Source organism: Musa acuminata, chromosome BXJ2-9 (assembly GCF_036884655.1).
Source record: "Musa acuminata AAA Group cultivar baxijiao chromosome BXJ2-9, Cavendish_Baxijiao_AAA, whole genome shotgun sequence".
Classification (NCBI taxonomy): Eukaryota; Viridiplantae; Streptophyta; class Magnoliopsida; order Zingiberales; family Musaceae; genus Musa; species Musa acuminata.
Window position 1 is genome coordinate 43,587,301 of NC_088346.1, and position 24,945 is coordinate 43,612,245.

The following is a 24,945-nucleotide window of genomic DNA, read 5'->3' on the forward strand; positions in this document are numbered from 1 at the left end:
TGGTTTATTCTCAAGAAATTTAAGTTTTTCTTTTGCGAATATAAGCAAAAAAATATCGAATTACATAAATTATATTTACATTATCGTGACATGATTACATGCCATTGAGATGCAAAAGCCAGCATGAAGGTGAGGTTGCCTGATAACCTCAAGCGATTCTACTGCTTTGATGAAGAAGGAGAAGAAGAAGAAGAAGAAGAAGAAGAAGAAGATAAAAGGACCGAAGCTTTTCGCCTACCTCTCCACGCCCACCAGGCTACCACAAATCACGGGAGCTGATAACCCACGCACGGCCAACATCCGATTCCACGGTTTCGGCCGCCCGTGAGCCCCCAGCGATTCCCCACCATGCGCTAATGCATCCAAGTAGCCAACCCGTCCTCCTCTGTTCTCATGCCGAGCCCCGCAAACGCCCAAGAATCCCCCCCCACCAACCTGTCTACTTCCTTCCTCCTCCTGCCCTCACTTCGTCACCCAGCATCCTTCCGGCTGGCTTCTGCAATGGTGGGACTACCATGCCATGTTCCGGCCTCCAAGCTCTCGCTTTTGCTGCACCACGTTCTTCTCCCTGTCATCGTCGTCGTCGCCGCCGCTGCTGCTGCTGTCGATGGTGTCTGTTGCTCCCATCAGAATCTGTTGTCCGTGCATGAGCTGCAGTGGGGAGACAAGTTGCTCCCTCGGTCTACTTCCAGTGGAAGAACAAGTGAGCCTCTTAGCAGTTCTACTTTGTGATGGTTGCAGTCATCCGTCGATCGAGTTTTCTTGCATGAAATCTTCTTCCTTGCAGGGCGTCATACCGGTACTGCAATGCTGGAAATGAGGCAGCAACATCAGGTTTCGAGGCATATCAGCAATCACGATGACTACGTCTCGAAGCTCCTAATCGCCGACGAAGCTCGAGTCTCATCACTTCAGTCCAGAATCTCCAACAAGCTCCCACAAGATTCATCGGGAGCGCAGGTGCCTCTTGTCTCGGGAATCAAGCTCCAGACTCTGAACTACGTAGTGACCATCGGCGTCGGCGGCAAGAACATGACGGTCATCGTCGACACCGGCAGCGACCTCACCTGGGTCCAATGCAAGCCCTGCTTCTACTGCTACAGCCAACAAGACCCCCTGTTCGAACCCTCCGCCTCGCCCTCCTACCAGTACGTCCCCTGCAACTCCACCGCCTGCTACTCCCTCCAGGCGGCCACCGGGAGCGCGGGCGTCTGCGGCGCGGACCAGTCGACCTGCAGCTACGCCATCAGCTACGGCGACGGCTCCTACTCCCGCGGCTTGCTGGGACGAGAGAGGATCGACGTCGGCGGAGCTAGCATCGAGGGGTTTACCTTCGGCTGCGGCCTGAGGAACCACGGGCTCTTCGGCGGGACCGCCGGTCTGATGGGGCTCGGGAGGACCCAACTCTCGCTGGTGTCGCAGACCACCGCTCGCTTCGGCGGAGTCTTCTCCTACTGCCTCCCCACGAGGATGCTCAGCTCATCGGGCTCCTTGGTCCTCGGCGACGATCCTGCCGCGTACAAGAACTCCACTCCAATCTCCTACACCAGAATGCTATCAGACCCGCTGCAAGCACCCTTCTACTTCCTCAACCTCACCGACATGAGCGTCGGCGGCGTGGCCCTCGAGGCCGCCGGCTTCTCCAACGGCAGGATTCTCATCGACTCGGGCACGGTGATCACGCGGCTGGTGCCGTCGGTCTACCAGGCGCTGAAGGCGGAGTTCGTGAAGCAGTTCTCGGGCTACCCTCCGGCGCCGAGCTTCTCCATCCTGGACACCTGCTTCGACCTGTCGGCCTTCGAGGAGGTGAGGGTTCCGAGGCTGAGGCTGGGGTTCGAGGGCGGCGCGGAGATGACCGTGGACGTCACCGGCATCTTCTACTTCGTGAAGCGGGATGCTTCCCAGGTTTGTCTGGCGATGGCCAGCCTTCAGTACGAGGACCAAACCGGCATCATCGGGAACTATCAGCAAAAGAACCAGAGGGTGGTGTACGACACCGTAGCCTCCAGAATAGGGTTTGCTGAGGAGGCTTGTGGTTGATGGAGCAGAGTCCCATCAGCTGTAGGTTGGAGATGAAGAAGCCATGCATGCAGCTGCAAGTGACATAAAATAAGGCTCTGTTGTGTTCTTGAAATTGTTGCTGATAAAAGCAGCATTATTTCCAATTTATGAATGCCAATCAAGACCTAATCAAATGTATCTTATACTATTATGGCAGCTGACTTAGCTGCATGATGGCATCAAGAAGAACAGGAACAATGACTGCTGCATCTACTCAAGTCCCATCAAGAATTGATTGCATCCTAGAGTTGACCAATCCCTGATGACAGTGAATGAAAGGGATTTGAGATGTCTTGATCTAGTGATTGATTAATCCACCATCTCATAGTTTTCTTATTATTCTTGATTATTTTTTAAATATATAAAATATAGGGTTCATATCAGAGCCAATCAAACTGGTCAACTCATGAGATGGGATTAATCCATGTCAAAATAAAGGGATATCAAATCCCTTTCATATGGCAAGACTAGTTATATTACTAGGGATTGGTCAACTATCATGTCAAAAAGATATTGAATCCCTCAAATAGTAAGTCTAAACAACTGTAGGGGAAAATTAATTATTTTAAACTTAAAAAAAAATGACTGCATTTTTTGCAAAGCCATTTGGTTGGATAAACTTAACCATATCCTATAAATAAAATACAAAATATTTTTGATGATTAAGAAATAGATAATTTCTAGGAAGGGGATAAACATGAACCAATTCAGGAAAAATAACACTATTTCTTGCCATAGTCTGTTCATGTTAAACATGTCCAGTTTGATTAGTTTAATATTGGATTCTCAATGGTTCTGTTCAACCTTCTTTGGGAGACCTTAAATCATTTTAAATGACCTTGATAGTTGACAGCCATGCTAAGGTGCAGAGCAGATTGCTTGTCACCATAGGAGATGATAATTTGATGATGCTTTCATGTCACAAACATGTTTGACTTCATAACTTGATCTCATTGAGATATAGAAAAAAAGCTTGATAAAAATTAGACAAAGTTTCAAGAATAAAGTTGTCAATACAGTTTCAAACAAGAGATGAAAGCCACATGTAGATTGACAAGTTAATGTATATATACACTACCTTAATCTGAGCTAATTTTTATCTTTATTTTCCTAACCTAATAAAATAATTATGTAGAATGTGAAATCTTTGGTGGTTTTGATGGGTTATCTGTTCTCTCATGTCCTCATTGTTTATGATTTGATTGACTGCCAATCCAAGTATCTGATATTGGCCTTGTCATGAAACTTGGCAGTGTTTGGTTTATGAGAAAAATCTAACACATATTTCAGTGTTTTGAAGAGGTAATCTTCTTATTATTATTCTTATATATCTCAGAAACATTGTAGCCATTATATGTCCACATAATTACAGCTAGAAATGACATATCAACATGAAGGAAATTAGTTGCACATCTACTTAAACTTCCTCTCTCTCAAGACATTTCTGCACTGCTGTACAACCTTAATCATTTCAATGCCTTTGGGCATGTTCTTCTTCTTCTTCCTCCTTCAGATGGAGGCTGTAGAACAAAAGAGCAGGAGAAGTCCAGTCATGCTTCTTTCTTCATGAGCACATTCTTGACTTCATGCTACATATCCAGAAACATTTCTTCTGGCTGTGGAATCTGAGCCTCCACATCCACAAACCTTCATTTGCTGATTTATAGAGGGAAAAAGAAGAGAGATGATGATGATGCAACAGTAGACCGAATCCAAGTATTCAACGCAGATGAGTCGAAGATTGTTTTGCAAGGGGCTAATGCTCGATGACTTACTTGAGATTTGAGGCTTTGGAGATCTTCAAGAGCCTTCGCATTATGTCAACCTGAGCTTTGAGAGACACAGCATAGTCCAGAGTCTGATCCAGCAAAGAGAAGCCTTCCATGGACTCACCTCCTGGCAGAAGCTTTTTGAGCACTTGGATCCTCTTCTTCGCCAGCCTCCTTGCGAGGGTGCTACTGCTCTCGACATCATGTTGTGGACCTGTTGCCTTCTTCCTCCTTGAGCATAGCCCCAAGCACCTTTTTAGGATCTTCCTGGACCTTGGGATCTTCCATGAGTTGCAGCATGGCAAGCTTAGCCTCTCATACTTCTTCCCCAGGATGCCTCTGAGGAGGCCGTCGTTGTTCCTGTTCTTGGAGAGGCTTGCGACGAGGCCCCGAGTCCACCTTGTGCTGCCTCTGGCGAAGACCATGGCGGCGTCGGCCGAGAGCTTGATGGCATTCTTCCTCTCGTGGAAGCTCATGCTGTTGGATGAAACATCTGATAGCTGGAAGCCCAGAAGCATTTGCTTGAGCAAAGCAAGCTTGAATGAGTTTGGAACTTGCATGGTTGCAGACTTGGGAGCACAAGAGCAAGGCAGTGAGCTAAAGGCTTGCTTTGCTTATATCGAGGAAGGAGAAGAGAGAGAGAGAGAGAGAGAGAGAGAGAGAGAGAGAGAGAGTTGTTCTGCTAAGAGGCACTGCATGTGACACTATTTCACGAGAATCCAATACCTTTATTCCTCTGATCTCTGTTCTCACTCAGATCCTAGTTGGTATATGTTATGTATCGAAGGAGGGGAACATAAGAAAAGAGAAATAGCTGTCTCTAATTGAGCAAAATCTTAGAGGCTCACATGAAAACACTGTAACATCATTTCAAGAGGGAAGCTATATGCATCTGTTCAGTACTCATCAAGCTCAGATACAATGAAGGAGAGAGAAAGAAGAAAGGAAAACAAGAGAAAAAGCTGTCTCTAATTGAGCAAGTGCATCACATGCCAACGCTGTGTTGTGGTACAATTGGGAACAGCAAATTGGATCCTTGATTGCATGCAAGGAGGTCTGTGAAACATGGAGCTGCCTTTACATGTGCACTGGTGTACCCTCATCATGTAATCTTGGGTGCAAAGAGTTGGATCTGCCATCAAAGACACAGAAGCAAAACAAATGAAAGATGATGAAAAGAACTTGGAGTTGAAAGGTGAACAAAAGCTGCAATGAATCATGAGGTGGTGTGATCAAAACCAATACAAAAGAGAAGTAGGGAAGGGACATACTTGGCAGAGACAGGCCACATGCATGCACATGATTTCCAAGGCCCACACTCACAAACAATTCCTGTGAACTCCTCCTGTAAACTAGTTAGCCACAGCACATCCTCTCACTGATTCATATCATAGGCTAGTTTAATGATCTTTTTGCTCCTTGATCATAGATTACTCTGCTTGCCAATAGTAGCAGCTCCCTGTGCTGCTATCATGGCAGTGAATCCTAATGAAAGACAATAACTCCTTGAGTTATGACAATCATGGAAGTCAGACCAGACAAACAGAGGATTAGTAGCAATTTATCAGACCATCATGACCGGGTTTCTCGCAGAAATCAAATCAAAGAATCTAATTTATGAGATATTTGGTAGCAGTCACTAGTACAAATAATGATTCAGCAGAACCATTTTTTCCCATTATTGTGATTTGATGCTATAATGCTGATACTCTTAACAGGTTGCAGGAGACATGATGTAAGATGCCACATAAAGTTGTGATCTCTTTCTTTCTCTCATTCCATTTCACATTTGTTTTTGATTTCTTTCTCTTGTTTAGGAAAAATATTTGAATAAGCATGAAAGCTACTGTAGAAGAATATTAAGATTATGAAGGATTTCTTTGGTCCTCAATGACTATGAACTGAAACAAGAGAGGGATGTAAAGATAGTTTTGAGGGCAGATAATTGATCATAAAATTAACCAAGAATGTACCCAAAGTTTAGGCTACTGTTGAATAGGAACATTCACAAGAACAAGTTTGGTGAGAAAGCAATCACAATTTTGTTTGGATAATGTCTGGTTTTTCAAGACACCAAATCCATAATCCATGCTGATTGACTTCTCTCAATGATAGTGAGCATCACAAGGATGTGACACACAAGAGCTAACTTAACTCATTGTGCTTAACTTGCCAAGAGATACTTAGCCAAGGAGTTGTTCTTTTCTTCCTTCCAAGGGCCAACAGCTATTTGGTCTCACAAGTAGTGGTGCTGCAAGATCCAGGAAACATGGTGATGGTTGCTCCTCTCTCTCTATCTCTCTTGTTCTGCCCTCTAAGTCAGCTTTGGGAAAAGGAAGATGATATCCCACATGGTATCCACATGGGAGCTTCTAATCTTTGGATCTCCACATGATGAGTCCCCTGCCTTTTCCACTCCTCTTCATCATGTTATCCAAGTACAGCTCTTACTGTGCAGCTTTAAATTTTGCCCTCCAGGGCTGGAGGTGGCTTTCCATGTTACTGGCCATGTTTGTGCTTGAGATGATCCATTAGTGTCATGTTACATCAGCTAGAAAACACTGTACATCCAAATTGTCAAAGCAAAATTAATGGTGTCCTAACACTCACACAAACCACCAGAGCACACAACCAAACTTGTTCTTCTTGAGACACTGAAAGAGAGATCACTCTGACTGTTACTGCTGTGACCTTCAAATGAAAGTTGATCTTTGCTATTCCCCCTGGATGATCTGTTTCTATGTGAATCAACTTAAGCCTAATTGGTAGGATTGTTATTCTGTTCTAATTAATTTGGTTGATACAATTGATTAAAGAGACAGATAGTAATCAGAATGCTGATGTATCTGCATAAAAACAAAAGATCTGCTTCAGCTATTGGTGTAGGCCATACTTTTTGAAGTCAAATTTAGAATGCTGACATAGATTGAATATTTGCAAAGATCATTCTTTACATGCACATCTTATGATAAAAAAATGTAATAGAATATCTTAAGAGGTTAGTTCTTGTGTCATTAAACTTGACATAAAGCTAGTTATGTATTTGAATTTAATAACTAAATGGCAAGTCATGAAAAAAAAGATCATCAAATCCTCTCCATCAGACTATTCTGAAGCTTTTTTGCTATATAGAGCAGTATTGTCAGTATCAGAAGAAGAAAAAGCCAATTTTATCCTTCTCTTATTCAGAAATAAAGCATGAAAATATAAACCCTTCACATTCTGATGCAATTATATTCTAATTCTAGTTTTTAACCTCTCATGGAGGCTTTGTTGATGACAAATAGATTCATGTTGTCACTGAAAGATTTCCCTTTGAAAGCCTACAATAATTACTAGCCAGGAGGATGGATTGAAATGAATCCTTCAATAGATTCTTTGCTAAAAGGACCACAAAAAAATGATCATCTCACTGGTCTTCAACAGTGTAAAAGAATCCTCCAATAGTCTTTTCTGGTGTATCTTTCTACCTCCAGAGAAACCATGTTGTTATACATCCAATGAACATGGAACACTTGCAATGATCAATCATCAATGACACTGAACAAGCCAATGCTGCAGAAGTGGGATAGCATGATTGCAAGTGAAACAATCAAAAGGGCAGTTGGATAAGAGTGCCAAAACCACCAACATTGATCCTTGGAAGCTTATCTCATTCCCTGTAGAACCCTGCAACAAGACAGAGAAGAGGAATCAAGCAATGCAAGTGTGTGTGTGTGTGTGTGTGTGTCATGATGGATGCAGAAGGCATCAGTGCACTGCCTACACTGCCCCTTCATTTTGCACTTGTGGATCTGAAAACATTTTTCCACACTCATGAGGTGCAAGCACAGTACATGTTTTGTATTATAAAGACAAGGTTTGATTAGGCAATGGAGGTGGGGCAGTGAGATGGTCCTTGCATCAACTAGGAGAGGAAAAGGATGAGTGAAATCTCATGCCAAAAGATAAAGTAGATGTCCCCAAGACCTGCCCAAGAAGGATTGAGGATAATACTTACATGGGATGGTGGAATAATGCCATATCCTTCTCTCAGCTTCCTGTCTGGCAACCATCCTTATTTTTCATTTTTTTCTGATGCAAATTTGATTTTGTTTTGCTAGAATCCAATCAAGTACAATGAAGATAACATCATGACTCCCCTGTTCAAGTGAAATCCTATTCCCCATATATACTCTGAAATCAAACACACTTTAGATAGAGAAAGAAATACTTTTCACAGAAACTTGGTTTAACACTACCTAATAATCCATATAATTATTCATGCAAGGAAACTAATTTTGAACTCATAATCTCGTTGTTAAATCAATTATCCCTATGAATTATTTTTTTATATAAAAAACCTGTTATTTAATAGTGCCTTGGAAAATCCTGCATAGGAACCGAAACCGAATCAATTAAGAACTTAAACCCAATCAAGTCAATGATTTGATCGAAACGGTTTTGATTCGAATCAGAACCTGGAACTAGAATCAAAATCAAAATCAAATTAGCTAAAAATATGATATAAATGGATTTCAGTAGTTAACACGATTGGATTGTGATTCCTGAACCTGAAACCAGAACCAGAATCAGAATCAACATGAATGGTTTCGATTCGATTCCAAACTAGCTAAAAAAAAAAAAAAGATACAAATGGGTTTCATTATATAGTTAGTTAACATTTCAAACTCGGAGTCAATGATCTAGATTGAAATCTTGATCGAACCTTTTTTGTTTTTTTTTTCTAGCAATCAAAACTAGCAGGTTGAAATGGAGTCGAACCGATGATTTCATAATCGAAAGCTTGGATTCGGTCCGATTATGATTTCATTTTCCATAGGAACTATCAATTTCAATTCCATTTTCCGCGGGATAAAAACCACTAGTTCTGGATCTGTGATCAAGTATACTTCTAGTGGAATTCATAACTTGCCAAGCTTTTCAAGGGTAATTAAGTTCACTTGAATAGTTTTTTTTATTTCTGGCTCCATATACTTTTACATGTATGTGTATGTTTATTTCCTATCAATGCTTTAATGTACTATAAACAACTATACTTTGTTAAGGTTGTACAAAATCACAACATAGTAATACAATGTTAGGTTAACACTCCATAAAAATCTTCCAAGATGACTTGAAGAGTAGAAGAAACTTGTTTTATGTAAGCATATGTACCATAGATAAATTCTTCTTCCATTGAGCACATGTTTAGATCTCTCTTATTCTTTGCTCTTTGTCTGCTTCATTGTGTAACTCAAAACAAAAATAATCTTCAAACCCTTTCATATATTAGGAGGGTATTGGAACAGAGCAGAAAGCTTTCACCCTTCTTCTTCCCAACTAGTCATTCATATTTTTTCACTGTCTCAGCTCAGAGAAAACACAATCTCATATAGCCACAACCTACAGTTACATTTTAGCTAGCAAGCTAACAAAGGGACAATGAGGCATCTCTCAAATGACTGTTTAACCTCATCCTTGTGATGCAGACAAAGTACATTGGGAAATCTAACAGTAGATGAGCAGAAGAAACTCTCATCTCCCTTGCTAACATAATGGAGATGAAGTTGAGGTGATAAAATTGTTACATAAATAGCAGAAGACAAACCCCACTCCACATGAACCCCATTCTAACCAGGAGATGTCCAACTGATGCCATGTTCACACAGAATACACATTTGAAAGATACTTGAGAACATTCACTCACAAAGGCCTCCATGTTCTTGAGGGCTTTCTTTGAAAGCCTAGCCATGCAGGTAAAATCATCAGAAACCCGATAAGGATTATAATGTATGCATGAATGGATAAGTACAATGGACAGAGATCAATGTCTATTCACATGGGTGAACAGATGAGGACAGAATTCTGCTGTGCATGGAACACAAGTTGAGCAATGAGACAAAATGTGCAGAGGCTCATCTAACAACACTCGAGGGACCATGTGTTCACAAATGTATGTACATGTAACCCGACTCACCCTGTTTCTGCTAGTACTTCATTATTTCACAGAGCTACTAACATAGGACAAAGTCAGCATGCTCCTTTGTCTAATTATATAGATGTAATTCATATTACAGATGTCTACTATACATAGTACCCCTTCTCATGTTCTATTCATTAATGCAGTGGGTCATGTTAATTAATTGTACACTAGATAGTCAGAAAGTTGCATTTACAAGTAATTTCTTTGTCTTACAACTATCACATCATATGAAGAGTGATCAGTGATAATGTTATTCCTAAGATAAAGTGGCATGTCTGATTTATCGAGAAACAGTTAAATGTTCTGTAATTATTTGCATGATAACTAAAAAAGTAAGCACATAGATCAAATGTAATATTAGGTGGATGGAAAGTAAACAGAAGCCGCATTCAGTTATAAAAAGAGTAGAGTGCTAGGAAAATTTCAAGATGAACTGAACATGTATAAAAAAATGTCTGCAAATGTATCCATGAAGTCAGTGTGAACAAATACAGAATATGAATGGGCCATATTTCATCAGTAGAGCTAAATGGCTGAAAAATATTTCATGTATACAACCCCAAAAATTTGCAAACAGCAACTTGCCTTGATATATACTTGTTTAGTACTGAGACATATGCTCATATATGCATGCACCTGGCTCCTCAGAGGTTTGACAATCTTATCTATTTTAAATAGTAAAAATCTGCATATGTTCTTTCTATAGCCATGTGATATTAGGTACCACCAACCATTTTGCTAATGGAATCATTTGGGTATCATCCAGAAGAGTTCGAGGAATTAGCATATGTATTTGAAGGTGCATATGGAAAGGATTATCAAATATAATTCCCCTTTCCCATGTGACCCAACTAGGCAAGTAGTGGTACATGGGACTGTGCGCAAGTTAAACAAATCTATTTTTTGTGAACTTATGGCAGGAGCTCAGTGACATCACTGCAAGAGAAATCAGATCATCATGATATGTCATATCTAAGTATACCTGCACCCTACCTTGTACTTGTAGCCTAATCCATTAATTTTGTGTATCTATCCAGACACAGAGTAGGACCAGCAATTTGGTCATGTTTTTGCATAACCTGAATTAAAAAGAAACTATTCTAAAAAATAATATAAATAAAATTATCTGACTTGCACCTTATTCTGTTGTAGCCATGAAATTTGCACCTGCTGCTTATTTTGGGAATGACCTTGTCAGATCAAATCTGACAAAACTTGATCTAGCCTGCCAAACATCAAAAAGTTGATTCTTCCTTGCCCCCTTTTTCTTTTTTCCTTGGGCAGGCAGGATGAAACCCTGAGTATGGCTATAGAGAGACCAAGACAGATTTCTAACTGTTGAATAAGTCATATATATGCAGCATGGTTGTCATGGCCCAGAATCCATATAATAGAGGTACCCTCATTTATTTGTTCAGTTACCCTATAAAGAGGGTAGGTTCATGCGGCATGGGTCATTTGTTTGTCTCATGATAATGGATAATATAAATATTTAGAAAGAGGTAAGCAGATAGCTTTCTCTTTTTCATTTCTTTTTTGCCACCACTTGGGACAACTGAGCCAGAGAGTATCTAACAGAAGACAATCCAGAAAGAGGAGGGTCTATCTGTGAACTCCTGAGTGGAGATGTTACATATTCTTTTCTGAGAAAAAAGAGAAGTGAGCCAACACCCACCAAAGCTCTGATTAAGATATTGAAAATACATTAAGATAAAGAGAATATATACAAATAGTAGAGAGAAAGTTGAAATAAAAGATTAAGAAAAAGGGGAAGAAACTGAGGGAAGCATTATGACAAAGTGTGGTTGAATGCTCTATGGTTAGCATCAATTTACCATGATCAGAAGGCAGAAACATAAGGGGGAAAAAACACAAAAAATGCCACATTATGAAACATACAGAGTGATGAGCTAAAGATGATTCCGACATTTCCTGTTAGGAAGGGCATAGCATAAATAGAGAAGTTGATGAAACACAGACATGATTGGGTTTCTCAAAATAGACTCCATATTCCGTTAGACATAAGTTCCACTTTTCCACAATATAAACATTTAAAAGCCAATAGTTTTCAATTTGAAGACACTGCCAGAATATCAACAAGGAGAAAGTCAGTGATATTATTAAGGAACAAGTGTCGTATGACCTGAGGAAAGAGCCAAAATTGGAAAGGACTTTTTACCTCTAAATACTGATCAAGATATTTGAAATGTTTTCTTGATTTTGTATTGTCGTTACCATGAAATTCTTTTTTGGAGAAGGGTCACCCACAAAATCCTTCAGATTAAGGTGAAATAGAATTATCATGTTCTGTATGCAAGGTCAGAGCTCAAAAGATAGTAAATTTAAAGAGAAGCAAATAGGAAAAAGATACTGCTTACTTAGAATGGTGATGAGCTGGTTTTAATTAATCAAAAAGTAAACAAGCCAAAGAGAAAAGGAAATTCATAAAGTTTTTAAAGAAGATCATTGGCTTTTCTCCTTCAGCTATTCTTCTTGATTCTTGAGATACTGTAGGCGTTGCACAAGAGAGTTGAAGAGAGCTGATTTTACTCTTAGGTGTGTACTAAACCTCCAAGATGAATTTGGTCGTGCTGAAATGACTTAAATAAATATGGTCAATGATGAATAATTAACATAAGGATTACCACCGATTCCAAGCACCTACCTATATTAAATATATCACAATAATCTCACTTCAAATTTCAAAAGCTATATGAATAAGAACAGTGGTTATATGTTAAGTAGCAAACCATTTCTAAAATGATGGAGATGGTTAGGAATAATGCTCCTATAATTGTTGAATTTACATGACAAATAGTAGTTTTAGACTTACATGGGATCATAAACTAAAATGAGAGCAAACTAATTAACATAAAAAGATAATAACAGATTCAAATATTAAAGTGATCTAACATATACAACATAAAAAGATCAGCAATCAAGTTCAGAAATTACTTATGGGAGGAGCTAGGTCCACTGTTGAAGATTTGTTTCCCCACCCATCTAGGATAAGGCTTTCTTCAGTTAGCACATATTAACTAGAGCTTTCATCCTACTTGTTACTTGTGATAATGCTGTTTCATTTTTGTCATGCATAAACAACACTGATCATGAAAAGAAGATTGAGACTTTTTACTGTTTTACAATGGCTTGTAGTCCATTTGCACCAGAAATTTTAATCATTTGGCAGGTCAATGTCAAGAAGCATCAACTTCAAAGGGCATAAGCTAAGTTTAGCAGGAGTCAATAAACCCTATGTTCATTGACAATTCAGTTCCTTTGCACCCTGATGAAATTAATGATTTTTCAACTCTTTGTTCAATTGAACATAAGATATTTTAGGTAAAGAGAAGAATGTATATCAATCATATATCCCCCAAAAAAAGTCCACACAAGCATTTATCTCCACGACATTGAAGCTTAAATGCTCAAACAACTCTAAACAATGATGATAATTTAATGGTAATTCAAATATGAATGCACACACCATATACAGAGCATTGTTTGTGTGAAGAAAGGAAATTGCAGCTCATTTCACTGATCATACATGATAACCACAAAAAGCTAGGTCTACGCAATCATATTTTAACAAAAGATCATATTTTAACAAAAGAAAGATCAGTAAATCATCTTCCACCAGGAATATTTAAGTAACCTAACAATCTGTGCACTTCTTTATGCCAAATAAGACATAATAATCAAAGAAGCATATGGGTGCCCCTGAATGAAACACGAATAAAGACAGAAAAGAAACCTTCCATGATCCTTCTACTAATTTATTACACTTACCGAAGATCCCCCAGCAACCTGATTCAGGTATCTATTCATTCCACCAAATAAAGAAAACCAATCATATTGGCGCCAGCCAAGAACCAACAAACACTAATCAAAGTTCAAAACAATCTCTATCTATCCATCGAGGGAAGTAACAGAAGATCTAAACTTTGGCATCAAATCTATCAAATCCAATGCCTATTACAACAAGGAAAAAAGGGGCATCATAGACTCTTCGTGCGCGGATTCCAAAATCGCGGACCCGACTACAATTTCCAATTCTGTCGTTTCCATCACCTGAAGAGGATCCGACGAACACCCGATTCAGAGCAGTAGGGTTTAAGAAGCCGGACGGAAGGAGACGACGATGTACGCAGAAGAAATCTTATGAGTCCCGCTCGGATGGACCTTTTCGTGGAATCGGACCGTTTCCGCACCAAATTATTATGCAAAAAATCCAAGTTACCAGCATAATTTTACCCAAAACATACCCAACAGTATATTGAATATGTTGTGGGCCCAAATCGACCTTGCGGTGGATACGGTGGTCAGCGGTAAGGTTGCCCAACGGGTAACCAATAATCCGGTAGGAAACAATTGCCCATCGTCCCGCGTCCGCGATTCGACCGATGAGGTGACAGATAACTGCGGGGCGTTCGTCTCAAGATTCGCGGTTTTTATGATTGACACTGATGCCAATCTCGAATTCCACGCGTCGGCGTCTCGCTCGACGTGCTGACGCGAGCCTCCACTGCCGCGCCATTGCGCTCTGAAACGGCCGACTTGTCCTGCACTGACGGTTCACAGTTCTCCACGTGGCATAATCCCGTACGTTACTGTTGCCCAGCAGCGATTCGCCTGTGCTCCCCTGCTCCCTCTCCCTGCTTCCACTTACCTTTCCCCCCTTCTTTCTCCCTCTTCCCTCTCTCTCTCTCCACCTTTCCCTTACTCTCCCTCTCTCCTCTGAAGAGTGGTATTGTAGAGATCAAACGGACGCCGATCTCTCTTCCAGATAAGTGCCAGTTTTGATCTTCGACTAGTGATGTAATCTTGTCTTCTATGGCTATTCCTATGTTTTAGTTCCTTTTCCTGTGTAAAGTTTCCTTTTTTGTGGAGAAACTATCAATTCTCTAGTTGTTACCATCCAAATTCCTGCTTTAGAATCCCCCAAAGATGGAATTTTTCTGCTCGAAACACCAAATTTCGTGTCAATTTGTGGCCAAACCATGAAAGATGGGATCTTTTGTAGAGTGATCCTTTGTTCCGCACCTTCCGGGGGTCTAATTCGCTTCTTAGGGTCCCCATGGATGGTGCCCATCCCCCGACCTGCCGGGACCTGGCACCGGCGCCGGCACTGAAGTCCCCGGACAAGGGGAAGAGGGACGAGTGGAGCGAGGGCGGCGTCCGCTGCCTGTTGGAGGTCTACGAGTCCAAGTGGGTACTCCGGAACCGGGCCAAGCTGAAGGGGAGCGACTGGGAGGAGATCGCCCACCATGTGTCCGTCCGGTGCTCCGGGCCTAAAGCTCTCAAGACCCCGACTCAGTGCAAGAACAAGATCGAGGCGATGAAGAAGCGGTACCGCTCGGAATCGGCGGCGCATGACCCCAGCTCCGGGTCCCCGTGGCAGTTCTACGCCAGCATGGATGCCTTGCTCAAAGGCACCGGGAATTGCGCGGCTCACCCGAAACCCAATCATGACGCCGATCTCCCACCTTTGCCGAAGGCGGAGATGGAGGTCGAAGCTGACGGCCACCTGCACGATAGCAATCATGACGATGGGTCCAATACAGTGCCCATGGACATCAACATCAATGGTGACAATAACAATGAGACTAAGATGGAGAACAGGGGAACAGATAGCCACCTGAGCGCCCCAAGAAGCAAGGAAGCTGCTTCTGATGACGGTGCCAGAGATCCCGACAGTTCGTCCAAGCGGAGGAGAATCCTGGGGAGCGAGGTGGCGGAGAGCATCAGGTTGCTGGCTCAGTCCATGTTGCAGGTAGAGCGGGCGCGGCTGGAGATGTACAAGGACTCCGAGAGGATGAGAGCAGAGGCAGAGATCAAGCGGGGGGAGATGGAGCTCAAGAGGACGGAGATCATAGCAAAAACTCAGTTGCAGATCGCTAAGCTGTTCATCGAGGGAATGCGTAGGAGCAGCAAGAGCAGCAATCCATCGTCAAGGACTGAGCTTGACATGCTACCTGAAATGGATGGAGAGGTCAGTCATATGTTGTTCTCTTCTTACGTGTGAACTATTAACTCCATACACAGCTTTCTTCTTGCTTCTGTTTACTAAGCATGAAGCTTTAGTTAGGAGCTCTATGATGGCCGATGCTTCTGAAACTAATGTTCTTAGGAAATTACTCAGACTATTTATTGTGACAGAAAAATTACAATTGCATGTATTGCACAACCATCCAAGAAACTAAAACTTGTCCTTCTCTGTTACTATCCAGTTGAAGATCAAGAAGCAACATATATGAGCCTTATAATGGAGTGGCAAAAGTGATCATCATCCATGCAAACTAGGAGTGATTTAGTTTTGTGACATTATTTTGTCGGTAACAGGATGACATGGTATGTGTAAAACACATGTTACTAGACCATAAAATAAGGAGCATGTATTCCACTGCAGAAGTTATGAAATAGCTGTATCATAATTAAGTTGACAAGAGTATGACAAACAAAATTCACCACTGTTTCATCATCCTGAACTTTTTGCTGCACACATCTTGAAGGATCGAAGTCAACTAGTGCTGATTAAGGTTTTCCTTTTAACTAGTTCTTGTCCTTTTTGCAGATTTTTCTTTTTTATGTCCATCTGCAGATTTTTGCTTATAATATGATCATCTTCTGCAGTTGGGTTTCCAGTTAAATACACCCACTCAAGCTACAAATAAAACTTCTCATATCAAGTTGTAGTTATCATTGTTGCGAAGCATGTGTTAGAATGAAAAGCAAGCCATAACTAGAAAAAAATAAAACAAACAGAGATTATAATGAAAGAAAATGTTGGATGAATCAATCAGTTTCAGATGAGATTTTTTGAATTAACAAAGCAACCAAAGCTGACCCACCTCATAATCCATCTGTCATCGGCAGCACACTTGTTTATTTCTGCTCTCCATTGTTTAGCTTTTTGGCAGATTCTAAATATGGGTGGAAAGTGAGACTATGGATTTTATCTTGAAATATTCATATTGGCTTCGTGTTTAATTTTAGGGTGATTAGCTGCATGAAGGGGATAAGCTTTGAAGCAAAACATTGAAATGCAAGGATTGTGTCTGCAACTTCTAGATGTATGTATGATTCAGTGTGTACTATGGGAGAGATGTTAATAAACCCAAGAAACTGAGATTAGAGGCCAGTTGCCTGCCTGTGAAAGGGGATTCCAGGTAAAATTGTTATCAACTGATTGATAAGCTTCCAGTTGCTGAGAAATTGAGCTCTCAAAGATGTGGATGCTTGGACTTCATTGTTTGTTGTCATCAATAATTGTTAAGACTTCTCTATGCTCACATCCTAATATCATTCAATCAGGTGTTTTATGTTCATTCATTTCCAAATTTTTGGTCCCAACATCCTGCATCAAATCTTCAACCAATTTACAGTGGATTTCTGGATTGCTCCCTACCTTCCTTTTGGTCATTGAACTTTTTTTTACACTCCATTTTGTTTTCAGGTTTTGAGGTTAAAGCCATCATATGTGTTCAGTTTCTTTTGGTTTTAAATGTAATATTTCCAATTAATCTCACTTCCATACTATCATCAAATTCCATACTATCATCAAGTATTTTTATTAATATTTTCAGTCAAGTGAAATTGATGAATTAAGTATTTTTATTAATGTTTTGGGTCAAATGAAATTAATATTCTCTAAATTCTCACATTATAGTCATCATAACCAACACCAACCTTACTGAATGTGGAACCTAACATATAGAAACCATAACACTTATAAATTTCACATACTGTTTAATCTCAAGTTTAAATCCCATATACTGTCATCTCATTTTCAGATAAATTTCATATGCAGAGGAAGTTGATAGAAGATAGGAGTTGGAGAAAGAATACATCAAACTGGAGAGATCAAGACAGAATAGATAGGAGTTGGAGAACTTAATTAATCTAGGGAAGCAAAATCGAAGTTAGCACAAGAATTCTATAACAGAACAGGGTTAGAGAAATTAACTTGAGAACTGCAGTGGCATTTATGTCTTATGTCTTAATCTCACCAACAGAACTGCTACGAAGATAAAAAAGTATCAACTTATTTCAATTCTCACTCAGATAGACTCAGTTGATGAATGTGAAATAAAACACAGCAGTTCTTATGCCAATCACATCTAAGGATTAAGATCATGCTCCACAACTTCATAGAATTTCCATAATCTGATTTAAGAATCTTATCAAACACAGTTAAATTGAATGCCTGATTAGCAGGATAAATGATCAATAACATCCCAGAACTATCGTTCGAAGCCGAAAATAATTTGAATGGTATGGTATGGTAACCAATGTAACACAACATCTAATGCATGAAGAACTCAGAGCACAACAAACAGTATCAAGATAGAGCCACTTATAAAGCAGCATCCATCATGCAACACAAAATATACTAATGTAGGAATGATGCCAACCTAAGAAGAGCAACTAAAAATCTTCCACTCCATTGCTTATTGTTAGGGAGCTGGAGACCCTCAGAGTTCCCACTGCCTGTTGCTCAATTAAAATTTCCTGAGACCTTAAAATTGTGATGGTGGAATGTCTTCCCCTCTATAATTTGAGGAACACAAACTCTTCGATAGCTGGTGATTCACCAATCTTCTTGAGAGTTTCCTTATCCGGCTCCTCATCAACACCAATTGCCATTATGGCCTGTTTCCTTGGAGCAATCCTACCCACGCTCATAAAGCTGATATTCACGTTCTGCTCCCCAAGAATTCGTCCTACTCGTCCGATATTACCAGGCTTGTCAACATTCCTGCACAATATTACATACTGTTCAAGGCTTACATCCACACTGAAAGACCCTACAAGGGTGAGATGAGGATAGCCATCCTTCACCCTTCCTTCCACTGTAATATCACCAGTATCAGATAAAGCACTGGCAAATTTAGACTCCACATGAGTCAGGTGGACCTGGATCGAGTCCAGAGGGACCTCGGGTGAGCTGTCAAGGTAAATTCTCTCCTCACTGATCCGGAGACCTCTCTGCTTGGCAGTATAGTCAGCATTAACAATGTTGACAAACACATTGGATATGGGTTCGATGATTCCTTTTGTGATCATAGCACGAAGAATCCTTGTGTCCAAGTCATCAGGGTCTCGAGCTGATGTGTACACAACCTTAACTCCCTTAATTCCGCTTCCACCAGCTACTAGTTGGACAGCAAGCCTGCCCAGCTTCTCAGCCAGAATAACATAAGGGGCCAACTCAGAAAGAACCTGAAAAAAAGGGCAGTATGAGCTATGCTGGAAGTGCATAATGGAAAATTTTATGGGAAACCTATGAAAAATAACCACCTCAGCAGGAACCATGGGAGCATTCACGGCAGTTGCAGCGAGTTCACCTTTCAATGCACCAACAACTGCCTCTGCTATTTCTACTGCTACACCTTCCTGAAAATGTTGTTGACAATGTTACATGAGATGATTATCATGGGAAGGTCTGGGTGACAACATTTGTGCAGCTCTAAATTTTAGCATGCTTATTATATTCTAGTTCTGCTCCACAAACTGACAACAAGGAGCAATGCAACTTCCACAGAGGAAACCCTCCTAGATGCTTCCATGACAAATAGGGACTTGAAATACTTTAATAACTCTTGCAGTAAAGTTGCCTTTTTTTCTTTTTTGTTAACATAATCAAGCTTGAGTTTAGAAAGACAGACCTGAGCCTCAACAGTGCTAGCACCAAGGTGAGGAGTGACAGTAACATTCTCATGCATCACCAACTTGCTGTCTTTTGGTGGTGGCTCTACGGTGAAAACATCAAGTGCTGCCTGATCCAATTCATAAGACAATTAGCAAGAGTAACTAATTATTTACCCATTAGAAGAACAGTTATACCTGGGATGCACGCTAAAGGAGCACTGAAGTCACAAAGGAGTTTAATAGATATGCATTGAAGATACAGATAATCCCTCTTTTTCTTTTATCTTCATTCATGAACTATAGCAATCTATTGCATTCTTGTCAGATCAAGGAAATGAAAAATATGCTTACGAATGTTCGACCATGTTCATCAGATCAATATGATAGATGGTAGATTACAATAAAAGGACACAAATTGGTAGCTGGACAGAAGCTTACCTGAGCAACTGTCCCATTGTCAAGTGCTCTCACTAAGGCATCTTCATCAACAACTCCACCCCTAGCAACATTAATGATTCTCACTCCTTTTTTAACCTTTGCAAATGCTTCATCATTGAAAAGCTTTGCAGTAGTAGTTGTCATTGGCATGTGGAGTGATATGAAGTCTGCAGTGGATATGGCTTCATCAAATGATACAAGCTCTACTCCAATGGCGCGGGCTCTATCAGCAGGTGCATATGGATCATGGGCAATCACATGCATCCCTAGTCCTTTTGCACGTCTGGCAACTTCTGAACCAACCTTTCCAAATCCCATCACCGCTAGAGTCTTTCCTACCAGAGAGACACCAACATATTTGTTGCGCTGCCATTTACCTGAAACACGTCAACATGTTGATAACAGATTTTCATCATACATTATCAAGTACAATTAGAGCCAAGAATAGTAAACTTGATTAGTCTAACAAGAATAATTATAGTATACAGTATACACCCAAAATGCATTAAACACACTTCAGTTTAACAAGTACAAGAAAGACCAACTTTTATAAACATCTAATCTACAGTGAATGATTAATCCCTTAAATTATGTTGAAAAATGATGCCTTAACTAAAATATACACCTCAAATATTTTTCTTTCCAGTAGTTAAGAAATGGAATTTGCTTTAGTATTAGTAATTTATCACACAGATACATTCCTCTGACATTGTCGGTGCACATGCTATCGTCCAGAAACATATGGATCCCTGAATTTTGCATTAAGATATATTTTTTTTTATGCTTACATCTTCTATAGAGTTTCCATCTTTTATTTGATGTGATACTATATTCTCTACCATATAAGTTTTCTAATATTTGTTATTAGCATGTGATTTTCTGACTGCTTAGCTTGCCGGACATGACCCATATAGCACAAGCATGGGTGGGCAGTAGGACAAAAAGATAATGTTATATGATGAATCAAAAATGTAGATCACAAAGTGGCAATTTAAAAACATATTTTTACATATCATTCATAAAATCTACAATGACTTGAAAGAAGCCATAATAATTGTCGCCAACAAAATATTTTAAAATCTTCTTAAAGAAAAGTACTCTAGTGCAGCATCATACAAAGTCACAGGAATTGATATATGTCTTGGAGATTACTGCAGATGATGGCTAGCTGTTCGAGATGCATGTTACACGCTAACAATTTTCCACTGCTTTTATGTGGACCGAAGTATGAATAATTTGATTGTGGTTAAGTATGAATAATTCTGTTGTCATTTGCTCAATGTACAAAAAAAATGATATATTTGCACTTTAAATCAGCCATAAAAAGAATTGCTAGCTGATATATATATGTATATGTATGTATATATGTATATGTATGTATATATGTATATGTATGTATGTACATATGTATATGTATGTATGTACATATGTATATGTATGTATGTACATATGTATATGTATATATATATATATACATATATATATATATATACATATACATATATATATACATATACATATGTATACATATACATATATATACATATACATATATATATACATATACATATATATATACATATACATATATATATACATATACATATATATATACATATATATATATATATATATATATATATTTGTGTGTGTGTGCGTGTGTGTCTATCATCAGCTATGTTTCTGCAGTAAAACTATAGGCTCTTACTAAGTTTGTAAGTACATTCTTAAGACATTGTTAACACTAAATGAAAAAATTAGTATTAGCCAAGTATTGGTGTTAGTGTTGTTCAAAATGGTTTCCAAATAAATAAAAGAACATTCCAACGACCAGAATAAACATTTCATGAGGAGCATTGGCCAATTCAATCAAACTTGTCACTAATCAACATAGGTTTTTCAAAACATGATGTTTATGAAGATCATTTATACACTCCACCATAGTGTGTGTGTTGTTGTGTGTACATGACAAAAATATCAATACTACCAATAAAATAATGCCCTTGTCACCTGTCTGCCTAGTGTTGGGTGGCAGTGATGGCCCACAGGTGGGTCCTGAAATGGACTCCATCACCACCTCCAATCAAAAGGGAGGCGGTTGGCACTGGGAGGTAGGAAAGGAACCGTGCACAGAATAATTAAAAGGTGTTCCTAAAATCTATATTGTAGTATCCATTAAACCTGTTCGATAGAACTGGAGGCATCATCTTATAAAATGCAGACAATAGACACAACTTTGGTCTAGCAATTCAAATAAATAAATCCATGAAAAACACCAAATTCAAATAAAGAAAGCGCATCACATAAAATTGGCACTCTTCTACAGTTGCTAGATCAACTAGCAGATATAGATGTGATCTTAGTAAGTGTAGTTCCTGGACCACAGACCCATCCACTTTTTCTGGAGCAATAAGATATTTTTATCTTTTTTACAATCTCAAGTGGATATAAAAGCTTGCGAAAATTAACCCTTGCAGACAATAAAAAACTACATAGGTAGGTGGAAATCACGAGGAAAAATAGAGTCAAAATTTGACATTTAAGGCACAAACAGAATACTAGTTAAATGACAGATCTAAAGAATCTCTTGTCCGTCCAAAACAAAAGATCAAATCTTTCTCACTTTTTTCCCACTTAAAAGAAATCAGATCTAGTGAAACGCATGAGAAGGGCAATAGGAAGAAGAATGAGGGGCTTACCGGCCTTCATGGAGGCGTCAGCCTGCGCGATGTTCCTCGCCATGGAGGCGAGCAGCGCGATACCGTGCTCGGCCGCGGCGACAGTGTTCGCGGTGGGCGCGTTGACGACGAGGCACCCGCTCTCGGTGGCGGCGTGGAGATCCACATTGTCGATCCCCACCCCGGCTCTGCCCACCACCTTGAGACGACCCTTGGAGGCGTCGAACACCTCCCGCGTCACTTTCGTCCCGCTCCGCACGATCAGCGCGTCACAGAGAGAGATCTTGGAGCAGAGATCCTCGGGGGAGAGGTTATACGAGCAGTCCACGTTGGCGAACTCCCGGAGCAGCGCCAGCCCGGCCTCCCCGAGCTTCTCGGCCACCAGAATGGTGGGCCGTGCCGCCGCCTCGATCCGGAGCCCCCTGGCCGCGCTCCGCGCGTGGAGCGCCGGGATCTCGGAGCTGGTGGCGAGGCGGAGGCGGAGGCCGAGGCCGAGGAAGGGGGATCGGGAGCGGGAAGAGCGGAAGGAGACGGCGGGGGAGGAGAAAGAGGTGAGAGGGAGGTGGTCCGGCGTGGTAGCGGAGAGGTGGAGGAGGGCTTTACCGGCAGCGGTGACGGAGGCCATGGCGGCGAGCGCTTCGAGGAGGTAGAGGAAGGGAAGCTTTTGAGGCGTGCCTTTCTGGTCGCTTCCGAAGAAGTGATGCGTCGAACGGCGACGCTTTAGGGATTAAATAGTGAAGTAAATTGATTGTTTTGCAAATACGCCCTTATCAATAATAAATTACACGATTGCTTCTCCAATTTTTACAATTATTTTTATTTATTTTTATTTTTATTTTTTATCTTATCAATCCAATCAAAGATCAGTCATGCTAAAAATAAATTATTTTTCTCAAATTAATTTAGGATTGTATGTTCACTAGTGTAATAATAGATTTAATAGTAATATAATTTCTTATCTTTACAGGGTTTTAAGTGAAAAATTAACCACACCGGGGAGACAGGGGAAGAAAGTCTAAGACGTGGGGCCCTCCGGATCCGGTGACCGGATCTAAACGAGCAGCACTTATTACCGCGGGATCCACGCACCATCGGTGGTTCCCCCCTCGGCGTCAGGCTCTCCTGTCGAGGGTCAGCCGCCAAACAGGAGATGGAAAGAGTTCCGACGGTTGAAACACCCGGGTCCCGCACGCCGACAGTGGTGCCCCGGTTTGTGGGCCCTGTGTGGTCCTGGCATTCCGCCCTCCGAATCCAATCAAGTTGCATTGATTACCGTGGGGTCCACGCACCAGTCATCGGTGCGTGCCCCCACCCGGGCGTCGAGTTCTCCTGTCGCGCGACAGCAACCAAACAGGAGAAGAATCGTTCGACCAACTGACACGACACGAGCCGGTCATCGGTGTCGAGATGTACATGAGTTACCGGTACAGACAATTATTACTGTTATTTTTATGCGGACGCCATACGCTCTTTTCTCCCTCGAAGTGCGACCAACTGATAACATAAAAGAAATATTTTAGAACGTGTCAAAGAAGATTACAGATACTTCTTTTTTAATCAGCATATTAATCTGAAAGCATCAGATATTAACATGAAACAGATGATTAACACAAAATAAACTTGTAAATTTGGAAGCATCAGATATCAAGATTTATTTCTTGATGGGTAGTTAAAAGTAGAGTCTTATATGCATCTTTTTTCCCCAAAAAAACCACTTAGCAATCGATATTTCTTCTTTTGAGCTGTTTTCCTAAGTCGAAAAATCATGTATTTATCCTATACAATCTTCTATAAAATCGATATCAGATGAATTGAAGTTGACAGTGAAGGCGGAGGAGAAATATGGAGACGAACACTGTGTGGTGCATGGACACATGAAGCCTAGATTGGAGGAATCATTGGGCATGCTTGTTTGGTCCCCTGAAAAGTCATCGATGCGTACATCACGTGGGCTTCTGGTATCATAATGGGAGTACAAATTTGGCGTCTTGGGCACACATCATTCAAGTGAGTCTTGGCCACCTCGGCCACCCCCACCCACCCCCGGTTTGGTAGACCCACGTCCTACCGGCTAATCCCTATAGTTAGATCGATATTTTTTATAATTATAAAAAAATATCTAAATAAATTTATCCTAACATCATCGATTTTATCAATAAAAATATAAATTAATAAATAAAAAAAATATATATTTCAACTGACGGACGACAATATTGTTAAAAGCCGTGATTAAATGTTATAAATGAAAAAAACGATAACGAGAGATAAAAGTTACTCTGCATCTGTATCGATACCGACGTAATTATCGAACGACGAAAGAGCCACCAATGCATATGCTAAGTGACGTCGTTTATCACCACCTACGTTATTCTTCGTCATCAAT

At 40.5% G+C, this 24,945-nt stretch overlaps 4 protein-coding genes across 4 annotated transcripts; 2 read left to right on the top strand and 2 right to left on the bottom strand.

Annotated features, from left to right (window-relative positions):
• The first annotated feature begins 378 nt into the window (after positions 1 to 378).
• LOC103998711 (aspartyl protease family protein At5g10770) lies at positions 379 to 2,270 on the top strand. Its single transcript, XM_009420265.3, has 2 exons — positions 379 to 703; positions 788 to 2,270. The coding sequence occupies exons 1-2, from the start codon at positions 394 to 396 to the stop codon at positions 2,038 to 2,040; spliced, it is 1,563 nt and encodes a 520-aa protein (XP_009418540.2). The 5' UTR covers positions 379 to 393; the 3' UTR covers positions 2,041 to 2,270.
• Positions 2,271 to 3,398: 1,128 nt separating this feature from the next.
• Positions 3,399 to 4,487, bottom strand: LOC135621958 (transcription factor IBH1-like 1). The gene is made up of 2 exons (XM_065123587.1): positions 3,837 to 4,487; positions 3,399 to 3,717 (listed from the first exon to the last, which is right to left on the bottom strand). Exons 1-2 carry the CDS (start codon positions 4,388 to 4,390, stop codon positions 3,711 to 3,713), a joined length of 561 nt encoding a protein of 186 aa, XP_064979659.1. The 5' UTR covers positions 4,391 to 4,487; the 3' UTR covers positions 3,399 to 3,710.
• A 9,978-nt stretch (positions 4,488 to 14,465) lies between these two features.
• Positions 14,466 to 17,123, top strand: LOC135623510 (trihelix transcription factor ENAP2-like). The gene is made up of 2 exons (XM_065126569.1): positions 14,466 to 15,787; positions 16,792 to 17,123. Exons 1-2 carry the CDS (start codon positions 14,873 to 14,875, stop codon positions 16,798 to 16,800), a joined length of 924 nt encoding a protein of 307 aa, XP_064982641.1. The 5' UTR covers positions 14,466 to 14,872; the 3' UTR covers positions 16,801 to 17,123.
• A 935-nt stretch (positions 17,124 to 18,058) lies between these two features.
• Positions 18,059 to 23,269, bottom strand: LOC103998714 (D-3-phosphoglycerate dehydrogenase 3, chloroplastic). The gene is made up of 5 exons (XM_009420268.3): positions 22,584 to 23,269; positions 19,885 to 20,261; positions 19,464 to 19,574; positions 19,096 to 19,191; positions 18,059 to 19,017 (listed from the first exon to the last, which is right to left on the bottom strand). Exons 1-5 carry the CDS (start codon positions 23,185 to 23,187, stop codon positions 18,346 to 18,348), a joined length of 1,860 nt encoding a protein of 619 aa, XP_009418543.2. The 5' UTR covers positions 23,188 to 23,269; the 3' UTR covers positions 18,059 to 18,345.
• Between the last annotated feature and the right edge of the window lie 1,676 nt (positions 23,270 to 24,945).